The sequence below is a fragment of the Abramis brama genome, assembly GCF_963993115.1.
Source record: "Abramis brama genome assembly, chromosome: 5".
Classification (NCBI taxonomy): Eukaryota; Metazoa; Chordata; class Actinopteri; order Cypriniformes; family Leuciscidae; genus Abramis; species Abramis brama.
In genome coordinates, this window is record NC_139967.1 from 25,407,398 (window position 1) to 25,423,417 (window position 16,020).

Sequence of the window (16,020 nt, forward strand, 5' to 3'; positions counted from 1 at the left end):
AAATGATTGCTTAAGAATGGATCTGTCTTAGTCGACTAAAACAGGGGCTCTCAAACTTTTTGGGGCCAGGGACCCCTTAGACGGGAGAACATTTTCCAAAGACCCCCTCATAATTATAACAGTGATTTTAATACAAATTTACTGTCAAAAAGGCAATAATGAAATGAAGGCTAATATTTCAAAGATTTAATCTTTTAAAAATGTAATCAAATGAAAAAGTAATATTTCATTTTATATTGTGGCAAAGTGCCGCATTTCTTAAATTAAATTATATTAAAACATGGACGAAAAATTGTGATTATTCCTTAATTTTTATTTATTATTACTGTGAGAAGTACATTATACGGTGCAATAACAATATATTTCTGATATCATTTCTTCAAGTTAAACCGAACCTTTATTTTGACGGGTTGTCGTGAATACCTTTGAGTTTCTGTGTGCATATGATATGACGATAGTTTTATGAAATGAAATGCGGAAGTGACTCTCAAAACAGCTCTGGAAATGAAGTACATGTGTTCATGTCCTTATATAGTGAGACGGCAGACGCTAAAAACACCAAGAGCATCTTGCGTGCTTGAGTATGTGAAAATGCTTGCCTGTGGCGCTCATTCACACAGAGAACATGAACTAGACGTGCAGAACAGAGCAGAACAGAACATGCAGACTTCATATTTAAATAGCAGTCTTTTTGAGCTTTAATATTCACAGACGCTAATGCATATCACAATTTAATTAAAGGGTTAGTTCAACAAAAATGAAAATTCTGTCATCATTTGATTACCCTCATGGCGTTCCAAACCCGTAATACTTTTGTTCATCTTTGTCACACAAATGAAGATCTTTTTGATGAAATGCTTTCTGTCCCTCCATTGACAGCTATGCAACTACCACTTTGACGCTTCAAAAAGTTCATAAAGAGATTGTAAAACTAATTTATATGAATTGAGCTGTTTAGTCAAAACTTTCTGATGAGACAAAATCGCTTTATACGCAGAACAGATCTTACGGGTTTGGAATGACATGAGGGTGAGTAATTAATGACAGAATTTTCCTTTTTGGGTGAACTAACCCTTTAAGTGTACATTTGATGTATTAATCCAAAATTTGCCAAATTATGTGACATTCCGCATTATACATTTCTGCATTGTGGAAATCATAGGGACCTACATTTTTTTGCCCACTTTGAGAACTCCTGGACTAAAACCACAGAGGCATTTATCACACCTTTTGGGATGGGAGCACCTGGCATGGAGAACTTACCGAATTAACGATGCCTTTGAGAGCATGAAAGCCTCCTTTGACTGGGAACACTTGCTCCTTATTATCAGCCACATCGGCGAGCTGTTGGCAGGCAAATAGAAAGATAATAATAACAGGGCTGATAGCCAAGCAAGAAAAAAAAAATGAGCTGACATTTCCTCTCCTTTAACTCAGTTTGTCATTGCTACAGAAACAGGAAAAGAGCAGCAGTCCTGCAATTACAGGCAACTCTGCAAAACCCCTGCACTTGGTGGAGCTTTAGAGAGCATTTGAAGTGTTATTTGCAAATAGATTCTGTGCATGCATGTAGTATGCACATTATTTTAAAATCTGCTGGAATGCCAACATTACCTGTTCTTCATCAAAGTCCTTTACGCCAACACAGTACACACGAGCTCCATGATTCCTTGCTATAACAGCCTATAAACACAACATACAGTCATAACAATCATTTGTTGCTATAAAAGTATAAAAATATGTAAAGTGTTAGATAACAGCTCACCTCATCCTTAGTGAGTTTATAGATATATGGATCAAGCTTTCCATCAGTTAAGGCCACAATGATACTAGAGGACTTTTTAAGTTGTTCTTTCATTTGTTCATTTGCCTGGAAAGAAGAAGGGGTTATAAAGTTGTATTGGTAGAAACTTAATTTTCTCAAAAACTGCAGGGATAAAAATGCACAGTAATTTATATAAATATATAAAAATATATAATGTATCTATCATTGTAATAAAGACTTGAGCCCAGATTCAGGACACTGAATGTGGTGTGTTTATTTAGATAGATGTAATTATGCCTTATCATGGTCACGAGGGGAACCAATCAGTTTACAGTTTTATTTTGTTTATTCTAGTAAAAGACTGAAGTACAGGAAATACATCTTTTTTAGATAAATTAATTGTAAAAATGCACATTTCATTCCACTGTTCATATATTTGAGTCTGTTCATATATTTACCAATTTCATTCCTTCATGCATATAGGTTTCTCCTGCTGGATTGACCTCATTTAAAATCTTCAGGCCCTCATTAATTTTTCCCCTGATAATGAAAAGCAAGAAATATTCTGATGAGTGTGAGTGTATGTGTATGTGCATGCAATATGATGTCATGGTCATGTTAAAGAGTCATTGAACCCCATCTACAAATGAAGGAAACCTTTAAACTATAAATATGTACTCGTCTTTAATGTACTATACAACACAAACACATGGCGTGTTACTAGCTTTCTTACACTAGGGACTGCAAATAATTCATGCAAGCCTGATTCCATACCTGTCTCCAGTGAGCCGTAACAGAAACTCTGCTTTTGATGAAAACACTATGAAGGACACTCGCATATTTGGACTGGAATGAAAAAATATGAGAAAAATGGAAAAACGCTGTAGATGAGTGACAAATGGAAAATCAAGTACAGCTGCACATTCTAGTTATACACATCTCTTTTTTGTACCACAGTAAAAAAGCTCTTCAGAAGTGACTTATATATGTATACTTTAATAATAAAGCTAAATACAAGCATTGGTGCAAATGATTATATCAGAGAAATCCTGTGATGTTGAAAGTCTTGCTGTCCTCATGTTCCTTTCACAATCATCAGTTTGTTTATGAGTAAGATAGCCAATGTGACAAGCTAATAAAAGCTTGTGACTGGGAAAAAACCCTCTTCTGCTTGGACCAAGGAAGTGATTAATTGATATATAGACAGGAAACAGGTTGTCATGTGTGATTCATGCATACATCCTGTTGGTGATTATATTTATACCTGTCGCTTCCTATATTTATTCCTCCTACCTTTCGCAATACGAATAGGACAAACATGCAGCCACACGATATTTCTGGAAAACAGTGATGCAATTTTCAAAAAGTACAATAACGACATTAATTATGATATGTTTCTTTGTTCATGCGATTCAAAATGTATTCCATTTTTGAAATTGCTTTTATTTTTTATTTTTGTATTTGTTTGTTTTTCTATTTATCTTTTTTTTCAGCTTTAGCTTTAGTCATTTTAACAATTCAACTTAAGCATTTCATTTCAGTTAGTTGCCAAAGCAACATTTTATTTTATTTCAGTTATTTCAATAGTTTTAGTTTTAGTTAACAATAACAACACTAATGCTATCATGCATTTACAAAACTGCTGGTTTACAAAAAACAGGGATTTTGTTTCTTAATGATATTGGAATAACATTTTTTTTTTTTCTCAGAGGGAACTGATACATAATCTGACAAAAAAATGTATAGCTGATAATGACAAGTACATTTCAATGAAGCAGTTGGTCTTTTTCACAACATTCTGTCATGAAATCTGATACAGCATAGGAACATGTTGGGTTTCTCTACACATTTGAAGTCAGGTCTCAGGACTAAGCATAAGGAGAGGTGCTGCTTTTTCTCACTCAGAATGACATCCAATCCACAACCATCCCCCACATGAGATACTCAGGGAGAACATCCAAATGTGTTCAAGCAGCCCCATTTTGGTAACAAAAAACAAATGAAGAACAGGCAGGAGGACTGAACATTTCACAGGCTGATTGAGTGATAAATATAACAATGAATCGCCAAATGGTATTACGATGCCCTGCGTGAACAAATAATTGCCCTGAAAAGGAACTGACCTTGAATGTTCCTGAAGACATAAAGACGTGTTGTAAACTACTTGTGTCATCTTTCGGGTTGGTCCCTTATTACACCATTAAACAACACGGGAACCCTTTGCACAGCTTTTCGAGATATTTTTCTTAAAGATATTATACACCAGGTCCATTCAACGCTTAAAAACAGACCACATGGCACAACAGAAGACCATCAAAGTCTATGGCAGACTGCACTGGTCTTCCTGCACTCATGACTTAAAGTACATTGGCTGCGTCTTCTCCTTTCATGTGTGAGGGATAAGTGTGCTGTTGGATGGTTGCAGTGCAAATGGCCATTCTCACAGCCCAGAAGACTGAGCCTCCTTGCCACCCACTCCCACCTGCTCCCTTTGCTATTTTCTCAAGCAGACTGCTTTCTTCTGGCTAGGTCGCTACCGTCTGTACTGGCACATACATTGAGTCAACGTTACATAAGTTCACATTCATCTGGCGATTTTTTTTTTTTTTTATACATTTAGTCCCCCCACTGTAGGGCCATCTCAGAACCAGATGTGTAGATGTTGTGTGGCCAAATTAGCATTTAGCTTTGATTCAAGTTGTTATGGCTGACTTCCTTTGATGTGGTGGATTGGGAGTTACATTCAGAATCATTACTGTACAACTGACTTGACAAAACAATAAAAGAAAATAAAGCAATAATATTTACCTCACAAATCTCTCTGTAAGATTTTTGACGAAGCCATAGATCTGACCCCAGTGTTCCCCCACGCTTGAAGATCTGTAACAAAGCATGAAAAACAGTGTCAGCATTAAAAAAAAAAAAAAAAAAAAATGCTTTGAGGCAATTATACTTAAATCAAGTCAAATGTCTTCATGTGGTTACTGCAAGAGTTGTGCTGTTGATTACACTGTGGCAAAGAGGCTGAGTCAGCTACACTTCAGTGTTAATTCTTGTGTATCTCAGAGAAATTATGGAGTCTGTCTACATCCAACACACAACACAAACTGAGTCACGGCACTTTATTACAACTGCTAACCACTTCAGTTCCCAGCAGCACTCCAACACCAAACATCAAGCTACCAGTCAGTGGCCGATGTCCATGCTAACATATTTGCTATTATATAAGTCTATTATGCTCACCAAGGCTACATTTATTTTATGAAAAATACAGTAATATTGTGAAATATTTTCAATATTTAAAAAAATATTTACACACAACTTTTGCCAAGCTAGGACTCAAAAGCCAGAGCAAATACAGTGGCACCACACAAATCAACATAAAATCAAGCAGAGCTATCAATGAACGCATAGCCAAAATGCAACTGTAGCTTTCATAATAATTTCTCAATAATTATTGAGAAATCTGTACATTTCACAACATAAAATCCATGAAAGTGGACTTCTGCGACATTAACTTCAACGCAATGCAGTGTCTTGAATGAAAAAAGGTGTGTAAAATGTGCCCTTGATGTAATAGCTACAAGGTAATGAACTAATAATTATAGTCCACTCTGCATGTGCTGAGAACATAAAACACAAGCGATAGGTAATTAGAAAATAATTTTTTATGCATTGTCTTCTTCTTTGTATATCAAGCCAAGGTCAGAGAATCTATACGCTTTAGTGGGACCATCAGAGAACATCAAACCACATTTAATATAAGGAATGATCTGGAGGTGTGAAGGCAAGTTTCATTCCGGGCACAGAAACTGAAGGCCGGATCTGCTAGTCTTTGACTGGTCATTCATTATGCCTGCCTATTTCTGTGCTGCTCTCAGTTCTTTAAAAAGAGCAAAGAGCATATCAGTGCCATCATCCTGTGGACTGCACAGAGGCCAACAACTATTCTCAAAAGGGTGTAACTGTAATTTAATATGAAACATTACAGATAAAGATGACAGGCAGACAGACAAGCAGATAGCCAGTTAGTCTTTTTGAACTTGTGTACATTAAACATACAGATAGATAGATAGATAGATAGATAGATAGATAGATAGATAGATAGATAGATAGATAGATAGATAGACTTATTGAACTAGTGTAGGCCTACATCTCTTACAGAAAGACATAAATGAATAGTCACAATCAAGAAACAGAAGATGACAGCGTTTCTCCTCTGCACACAATCAAAACTGTGTAAGCCAAGTGTCTTGCTGTGTGGCCCCTGGATGGTGCTGGTCGCCAGTAGTGACTGACACACATGTAAAATTAGGTCAAACTGTGAAATAGCTGACACGGACAGTTATTGGACATTATTCACACCTTTACCAACAAATACGAGTCTATGTATCGTGTAAACAATATGCAACCCTATATAAACAGTAAGTCTGAGCACCATAAGTAGATTTTGTCTTGAAATACATTTCAATTTCCGAGTAACGTTACTTACCGATCTAAAACAAAGTAAAGGTCGTAGGCACCGTGGCAAGAAGGGATGTCTGCTTTAAAAGATGAAAAACATAAACAGAAGAAAAGCGTCGCCGTGGTTGCCACGGTCTCGAGGGTTGCCTTTGTCATGGTGAGTTACATCCGCAGGATAAAAATCATAAAAATGGTCCTAAACCCGACTTGAATGACGTTTTCTTATATAAAGAGGCATAAAAGCAATGTAAGTTTCAAAACAAAAGCGCTGTGTCCGCCGGTCTGGAGCAACATGCTCCACTTTATAGCGTTGCAGAAAAGTTCAACTTCTTCCTGTGAAATAGCATATGCAACGTCACTACATCTGATTTCTTCACTTATCCGTTTTACGCCACCCCTAAACTGACTGGCTGCTGTCACCTTTTTATAACAGGAAAAAGGCAGAGCAACATAATTGTTTGAAAAGTTGCTTGCGAGTTCGAGTTCTTCACCTAATTTTAGATGCGCATGCGCGTCCGCCCAGATGTTCAACAGTGTTTTGAGGTCAAAATGCTGTTTTGCAGCTGTGATCTTCAAACAGGATGTGTATTTGAATAGGACTATAAAAGGCACATTGCTTTCTTTTCTGTGGGATACTGATTGTATTGACTGTTGACTCCTGAAGGCCTATGTGGCAAGATATGAGCGGCCTTGAGTCATGTTTTGTGTAATCTGCGTGGGGAAATTTTTATGTTAATAAAATAAGCCCTGAAGATAATGTATTCACACCAAATCTGGTAAATTATCAAAAGAGGTTGTGATTGAAGAAACCAAGCAGATATAAGCTAACAGATTCGATACCATACTGAAATAGAAAACCACTTCTATAAAAACCACTTCCTGGTTTATAACATTTGTAACTCTACCAGGTTTTTTTTTTTTTTTTTTTTGCTTCACAACATCTGTGGCTTTACGTAAAATTAGCCTTGTATGAAGAAAATTTAAATTATTACGTTTTATTATTAAATTATTAATTAATTTAAATTTAATGTATTCAACGTTTCTCTATAATTAGGCTAACTAATTATTATCTATTATTAACATAGATTTGCTAAGAAAAGTCTCCAGGTCATAAAAGCTTCTTTTTTTCTTCTTTTTTTTCCTAATTATTATTATTATTATTATTATTATTATAATTAATAATAATAATTCTTTGGATTATCTATTTATGAATTCCTCGTTTCCAAACTGCTCTGAATGAAAGTGTCTGCTAAATCAGTAAATGTAATAATAATAATAATAATAATAATATAGGCTTCTGAGAAAATTTATTTGGAGGTCTGTTAGTGGGGTAGAGAACTGTTTTACAAGTCTGCTTTTCCACTGTGCCATGACAGGAGTTTCATTCACTTTTTTAAATGCCATAATTACCAGCGTCGATGGATTTTTTATTTGCATTTACTTTGTTTTCAAGATTACAACTCTTGAAAACAAATGTAATTTAATGACGGAGTTATGCAAAGTGCAATACATATCATGCTTTGAGTTGCAGAAACCATCATAAACCATGAATTTTTAATAAGGCCATGAATCAAACACAGTCAAATCTTCATAATTAACTTGGATTATATCGATAATTGTAATATATCCAGATGATGGATCTAAAGTGGTATGGTAGTGTAAACACTGTTTGTGTTTTACATGCTTGATTATGGTGATGTACTGACAATTTCATAAAAGTTCTATTCCGTTGGTTTGTCATGGACATTTTAGTGGTAAGAATAATTGGAAATGACAGGGAAAACAATTCAACTAATTGTGAAATGCACTGAGGTGTTGAAACTCATTATCAGAGCAGTCCATAACAAAAAAACAACGGTATCCATAATTTCAGGCAACATTTTCTTCTCCCGTGAAACAGTAAACAACAGCCAAAAACAATAGGTATATAGATTCACACACACACACACACACAAAAGAAACATCTTTTTGGTATGAAACCCTCTGTTTCTTTGCTATGTGCATGATGGATTTGTGCACATGTTAATATTTAGTCATTTAAATGTAATTTAAAATTTTGAAAGAGTAGTGCAATGTATGGTGCAATATGATCATATAAGTCTAAATAATTCATAATTAGGAATTTTCAATAAATAGGTATGAGAGCAAATTTTAATTGATTAATTTGACCCGTACAGTATGGGACTGTACTGATGGGCTCTTTATCTTGCCTTCTTTAAAATCTATAATTTGTACTTTGTATATAATTTGTTTTGACAACACATAAGTTGAATGGACCACCAGGAAGTCCCAGTGCACCCTATGAGTCAGTTCATCCCAGAAACGGGATATCCTGTTGGATTTGCTGCAGACAGACCTCCATCAGTGTCATTCATACCATCAGTACCTCAGATAATCTATCCCCGAGTGAGGCTAACACTCAGCTAAGTCTGACCTGCATGTCTCCTCTCATCTCTTCTCTGCACCCTGAAAAGAGGGATGAATTGTGGCTGAATGGAGTTAATTGTTGCCATGGTTGGGCCTGTCATCTTAATGAGAGGATTCTGCAGAGTGCCTGCTCGTCCTTCCTCTTCTACGTGGAGCAGGCGTCCGTGAACATGCCCAAGTAGGACTGAACAGGAGGAAATCAAAGCAGACAGGGCTGGGTTCATGAGGATTGACCTGTAAGAAAGACTCAATCAGAGCAGGTAAAAGATGTCGGAAGAGGAGAGCGCTCGGACGTGCATGACAAGAGTGAGATACCACAACACATCCTGATCTGGCTATAGCATTTTATTGATTTTCTCTGTTAAAAGGCTGGATAAATTGCAGTGTCAAACAAATTATTTATATAATGTGGTAGACCGGTGCAAATTGTCACATACACTACCGTTCAAAATTTTTTTCGAATTCGAATTTTTGTACGTTTTTGAAAGAAGTCTAAGCTCACCAAGGCTTTATTTATTTGATAAAAAATACAGTAATACTGTAAAATATTATGACATTTAACACAACTGTTTTCTATTTTTTAATAGACCTATATATTTTAAAATGTAATTTATTCTGGTCATGTTGGCAAAGCTAAATTTTGCCATTACTTCATTCTAATCATTCTAATATGCTGATTTGCTGCTCAAGAAACATTTCCGTGATAGGCCTACATTTTTTTCAGGATTCTTTGATGAATGGAAAGCATTTATTTGAAATGTTTTGATATTTTGAAATCTTTTGTAACATTATAAATGTCTTTACTGTTGTTAAATGTAAAATTTTCTCTCTGAAAAAAAATATTTCTTTCAAAAAATTTGTAAAAGTTTAATATTTTTTACTTTCATTTTTTATTTAAATATAATTTCAATCCATACTTGTTTTACTGCTTATATGTAATTTAAAAAAGTCTACAATAGGCTTTTAATGGCAGCTTCCGCATAGTGCGATCAATAATTAGCCTTTATTTTCATTGCATCGGGATACAACGGAATATTAAAGACTGTTCAGCAGTGCTACAATACACATGTAATCAACACAATAACATTCAATTTATAAACTTAAGTGCAGCAGGTAAGACACAAAAGTGCAAGTTAAAGGTTTCAAACATATTGCACATACCGCAGTAAGTGTTCATATACTGTATAAATAGTGCAAGATAGCCCATAGTTTAGGGACTGGATGGCTTTTGGATAAAAACTGTTCAAGTATCTGGCAGTGCGCATTTGACTTGCCCTGTATCGCCTTCTTGAGGGCAGGAGGGTAAACAGGTGGTGACCGAGGTGAGTTCCTTAATAATGTTTTTTTGCTCTGGATAGGTAGCGGGTGTTGTTTACAATGTCCTCTAGTAATGGGATAGAGCAGCAAATGATATTTTGCGCTGTGTCTATGACTCTATGTAGAGCTTTTTTGTCAGTTCCTGAGCAGCCCCCACTGTGAGGCAGTATGTTAAGACACTCTCTATGGAAGAGCGGTAGAAGGCCACCAGTAGCTTTGAACACAGATGTTTTTTCTTTAGGACTCGCAGGAAGTGCAGACGCTGCTGTGCCTTTTTAACAGCAGCTGTTGTGTTTGTGGACCAGTAGAGACTAGATAAATGGATTCCCAGCAATTTAAAACTGCATACTCTTTCCACACAGTCTCCATTTATAAAGATGGAGGGAGGGGGGATTAGCTTTGCACTTCCTGAAGTCCAAGATGAGTTATCTAGTTTTCTTTGTGTTTAAAGACAGGTTGTTTTCAGAGCACCACAACGTCAGTTTTCGGACCACGTCATGATACGCAGACTCATCGCCTCCAGAAATGAGTCCAATCGCTTATCTGTGAATTTTATAATGTGATTGGAGGAGTGTGTGGGGATACAGTCGTATAGAGGCAGTAGAGTGGACTCAGCACACATCCCTGTGGGGAACCGGTGCTGAGAGTGAGGGTGGAGGAGAGTTGGAGACAGTGAGAAAATCCATAATCCAGGTGCAGAGGTGAGCGGAGAGGCCCAGGTGGAGGAGTTTCCTGATGAGTATGCCCAGTATGGTATTGAACGCAGAACTATAAACAATGAAGAGTATGTGGACATATGTCCCTCTGTGTTCCAGGTGATCCAGAGCCTTGTGGAGAGCTGTGGCAATGGCATCCTCTGTAGACCTGTTGGCCCTGTAAGCAAATTGATGGAGGTCAAAAGTGGGAGGGAGGCCAGCTTTAATATGTCTCAATACTAGTCTATCTAGACAATTTGAGACAATAGAAGTGAGGGGAATTGGTCTGTAGTCTTAACCTGTCTATAACAGGCTTCTTCGGGACCGGGATGATAATGGCTAATTTAAGGCAGGATGGAACGATGGCTTGTGACAGGGACAGATTAAAAATGTTTGTAAAGACAGCAGCAGGTTCGTAAGCACAAGCCCTGAGTACCTTTCCATGCACTCCATCAGGGCCTGCAGCCTTCCTCGGACTCACTAACTTGAACACCTGTGGAGACTTTGTTTCAAAATGAACAAAGAAACAGTTTAACTCCTCTGTCAGTGATGCGCTGGTGTTACAGCCAGTGGTGGCGTTGCATATTTGTAATATGCTGCACTTCCTGCCACATCCGCCTTTGTGTTGTATCCAGTAAAGTGTTCCTCTATCTTCCTCTTGTAAGCCAGCTTATTATCTTTGATGCCTCTTTTTAGGATTGCTCTCATGGTACTGTAAAGAGCCTTGTCACCTGATTTGAAGGCCATATCACAAACTCCGAAGAGAGTATAGAATTCTGACGTCATCAGGGTTTCTGGTTTGGAAAGACCCGGAGACAAAGCCTTAATGAAAACCTAGTCCGGAGCTTTGAGAACCTCAGACAGGGCAGAAGGTTCACCTTCCAGCAGGACAATGACCCTATAAGCGCACAGCTAAGACAATGCAAGAGTGGCTTATGAACAAGTGGCTTTGAATGTCCTTGAGTGGCCCAGCCAGAGCCCGAACTTGAACCCAATCAAACATCTAAGAAGCAAAAAAAAATGAAAAGTTGTCACAAATCAGTTTTTTGCTTTGTCGTTTTGGAGTGTAGATTGATGTGTGTGTGTGTGTGTGGGGGGGGGGGGGGGGGTAATTTAAAGTTGTTTAACATAAGGCAGCACCATGAAGGGGTATGAATACTTTCACAAGGCACTGTATATTTGCACTTTACAAAGTTACACAAATCCATTTCAGCTCCTAGTAAATAATTTGGTGAACCACACCAGCACCAGATCTGCCCAGTGAACAGCATTTGAAAGGAGTCAGAGAACAAGCAAATTAAAATCTGTCTCTCAGCACAATTTGAATATGTCATTTCTTCTCTCTCTGTCTCTCTCTCTATTTACTCTCTTGACAAGCAGCCTGTGCTGGCAGCTTTGTCCATCACATGACACCTGCTTCTCCTGATTGTTTGTTCAACTTTTTGTTTGTTTGTGCCCCTTATTTCAATTTTCTGTGGATACATGTACCATTCCCACTATCTGGAAGACATCAGTTGTCATTCCGTTGCCCAAAAAACCATGCCCACAGCAAAATGATGACTATAGACCAGTGGCGCTGACTTCTATAGTGATGAAGTCATTAGAACGTATAATGGTTGGTAAATTAAGGAGTGAGGTACAGCATCTCTTGGACCCGTACCAATTTGCCTATAATAATGGCAGGGGTACTGATGATGCTTTAATTACAACTGTACACTCCATCTTAAAGCATTTGGAAAAACCATCAGGTTATGTTCGCTTATTATTTATGGATTTTAGTTCTGCATTTAATTGTATTCTTCCGCAGACAATGTTAAGTAAACTACATCAGATGGAAGTGAACCCCTTCATTATTAAATGGTATGGTTCTTTCCTGACAGGAAGGAAGCAGCAGGTGAGAGTTAACTCCACTCTTTCTGATATGATTAACATAAGTACAGGTGCCCCTCAGGGCTGTGTAAGCTCGCCCTTACTTTTTATATTATATACAAATGAATGCAGAAATATCGATAGGAATAATTTTATTATTAAATTTTCAGATGATACGGCCATACTTAGTTTACTCTACAACAATTCAGACATTGGTATTTACACACAGGAGATAGAGGAAATGGTGAAGTGGTGCAATAAGCATAACTTGCTCCTTAATGTTAATAAAACCAAATAAATGATTTTTGACCCTAGGTCTATAGGCGATCAAAGCTAATTGAAGGAGTACCAATTGAACAAGTAACAACATATAAATATTTAGGAATTCAATTAGATAAACATTTACAGTGGTCACATCAAGTAGAGTATGTTTCCTCAAAAATATGTCAGCGTCTATATTTTTTAAGAAGACTAAGAGTTCATGGCGTTGACAAAGATATTATGCTATTGTTTTATAAGGCAGCTATTGAGTCTATTGTCCGATATGGTATTGTAGCTTGGTTTGGTAACCTGTCAGTTAAACTAAAAACACAGCTCCAAACATTGATTAAAAGGGCGGGAAAAATAATTGGACAAGTGCCACCGACTACTCTTAATGAGCTTTTTGAGGAGGCGGTGAGGAAACAGAGATTAAAAATTACTAACGATCCAAATCATGTCCTTTACAGTGAGTATGAGATGATGCCCTCGGGCAGAAGGTACAGGTTACCAAACTGCAGAATGAATAGGTTTAAATTTTCATTTGTACCACTCTCTATAAAAATATTGAACAACAATAGGGTGTGTGGGTTAGCTGCAATGAGATAAAGAGGCTACTGACTACAGCATGTGTTAATAGAAAGTGCTAGGAATGTGGGATGTGGTGGGGGTGGGGGGTGGGGGGGAATGTGGTGTGTAGGTAAATTATGGTAAATTATGTGTAGGTAAATCATGTTATGTGTTATGTATATTGTGTTGCATCTGTTATCTCGAATGCCCAAGATGAATTTCTCCGTCAGGAGACAATAAAGGCTAATCAAATCAAATCAAATCAAACTTCCTGTCTGAAGCTCTGTAGATAAAAGTCAGTGTTCTACTCCAGCTGTCTTTACTTTTTTCATCTCCATCACATCACAACATGTCTCCAAGACACTAGTGGATAAACAACAGCAATAAAAACAACACATAAAATGAACTCACATTTCCTTCACAAGGCACTTGAAAGTAATTATGTGTTCTTGTAAAAATATAGCCTTCATGATTAAATATGTAACACTATGTTCTTAAGCAGATGTGGATGCCCAATCAATAAACAATAAATAAAATCCAATTAATAATACAGCTTCAGTCACACCAATAAGTCATTTGAAGGGGGTTACAACAAGTGAAAAAGAGAATTCTCACAGTCACACAGTAAGTAAATGTTGCAATATATTGAAATGTCCCTTTGTGGAAATACACTTGCAAAGAAATAAGAAATAACAGACTAGCTGACGCAATACAAAAATATTGAGAAATCAACATTGAACCAATCATATTGATAGAAGTTGACATGTTAAGTCATGAGTTAGTCACGATGATCTTATTGTTGTGTCTGTCTTTATCCTATAAAACCTGATGTATTCTTCTTTTTGGGTGTGACTCCGGCCGTGATTAAAGCATATTCTAAGGCATTATCTGAAGTCTGTCGGTTATTATTGCTGCGCAGCAAGTTAGGGTTAGGGAACTCAAAGCCAGTTGTCGACTGTAGACGCGCTAGACTAGAGTATAAAGATTATTAAGTGTCGACTAGACGCTTGGGTGTCGATTGGAGACCAGGGTTCCAGGTACATAGGAAAAATCTACCACAGTACACAGTGAGACACTTTTGTCACTAATTCAACTCCATTCATTTGTGAGTTCTACAGGGCATCTGAACTTCTATGTATAATACACATACACAAATATATAACCGTATATAAATGCAATTTTAAAAACACTGCAAAATAATGCAAACAAAGATTCCCTTAACAGTACAAACTGGAAAAGAAAATCCTCCCTTGCAAATGCAATTACTTAGGTGGTCACACATGAGTTCACATGTTGGGGAAATATCTCCTTAATAAATATGACAAGCTTGCCACCACGCATCTCCTCTGAACTCCTTGAGGTTTCTACTGCAATGTGACAAAGTCTTCAGACAGCAAGGGCCTGCGCTAGTTCCTCTCCCTGTCAGCTTGCCTTGACAGCTGCCATTTTCAGTGGCCCAGCGTTACTCCCACCGCCTGCACAATCACGCTCTGCGTTTGTTATTTTTTCCACCTCATCCTTCTCAGGAGTACGGAACAGAGATTACAACAGCCAGAAAAACAGCAGCGTCACTTTCGATTAGTGGAAAGTAGAAAGAGAGTTTCTGAAAGCCGCATCTAACTTTATGACACGGTTGAGAAGGTACATTTTGTGTTGTGCATGTTGGGACCTCCCAGTCGGATCACAGGGAAGGCCTTCTTTATCTTTGTTTAAGCTCATCTCTCTGAAGATTCGTGGATGAAAAAAATGAAAGCTTTTTGTTTTAGCTTTACGCTTATGGATATTAGGAAATAAAGACAGGCAAACAAAATGTTCTGCTTTCATTTAGCACATCAAGACAACCTGAGTGATTCTGAACCAGCATGAGCAACTCATCACCTGCCATTATGGCTCGGTGTGAGGCTCTCTCATTCTCTCATTCATTGGAGAGAGCTGTCTGCCATGTCAGTGCACATCGCAGATGATTATATCAGTCATTTCAGCCAAGCAGAACACAAATGGCCAAAACGAGTGAGAGGCAGTCGCAGCTGCAATGGTCTTTTCTAGCACATCCTTCTATGTGGAGTCTGGACTGACACCCAGTGCAGCACATTTTCAGACAGATGGACATGCACACCTTTTTGTTTTCCCTTTTTTGAAATGCCAATGATATACTGGATATATTTGTATGCACAAGCGACCTCGTGCGCTCCATCAATACACAAGGAAGGCATTAAAACACAAACAATTGTTGCCTTGCCAGATGTGCATGTAGAAACATGAGGCTGAGGGAGGAATGCACTGCAAAAACCATAATATTCTGAAAAACAATTTAAATTGTCTGAATATTATAAAAATTATTTGAATATTATAAAATATTTCTGTAATGGCAAAGCTGAATTTTCAGCAGCCATACTCCAGTCTTCAGTGTTACATTATCATTCAGAAATCATTCTAATATGTTGATTTGACGCTCAAGAATTTTTTATTATTTTTATCAGTTAAAAATGGTTGTGGAATGGTGATACATAGTTTTTGTGGTAACTGTGATTTTTTTTTTTTTTTTTTATGAATAGAAAGTTCAAAAGTACAGAATTTATTTAAGGGTTTTTGTAATAATATACAAGTCTCAACTGTCTTACTTAAAGACAGCAAAGTTTTACTGACCCCAAACTT

At 37.2% G+C, this 16,020-nt stretch overlaps 1 protein-coding gene across 1 annotated transcript in view; it reads right to left on the bottom strand.

Moving 5' to 3' along the window:
- Positions 1 to 6,761, bottom strand: part of antxr2a (ANTXR cell adhesion molecule 2a) — a 44,635-nt gene extending 37,874 nt beyond the window's left edge. The window contains exons 1-7 of the mRNA XM_084113924.1: positions 6,258 to 6,761; positions 4,574 to 4,645; positions 2,540 to 2,611; positions 2,224 to 2,305; positions 1,766 to 1,870; positions 1,615 to 1,683; positions 1,264 to 1,344 (exon numbers count right to left, since the gene is read on the bottom strand). Coding sequence (XP_083970050.1) covers positions 1,264 to 1,344; positions 1,615 to 1,683; positions 1,766 to 1,870; positions 2,224 to 2,305; positions 2,540 to 2,611; positions 4,574 to 4,645; positions 6,258 to 6,385 — 609 coding nt within the window. The 5' untranslated portion in view covers positions 6,386 to 6,761. The remainder of the gene's footprint in view (positions 1 to 1,263; positions 1,345 to 1,614; positions 1,684 to 1,765; positions 1,871 to 2,223; positions 2,306 to 2,539; positions 2,612 to 4,573; positions 4,646 to 6,257) is intronic.
- Between the last annotated feature and the right edge of the window lie 9,259 nt (positions 6,762 to 16,020).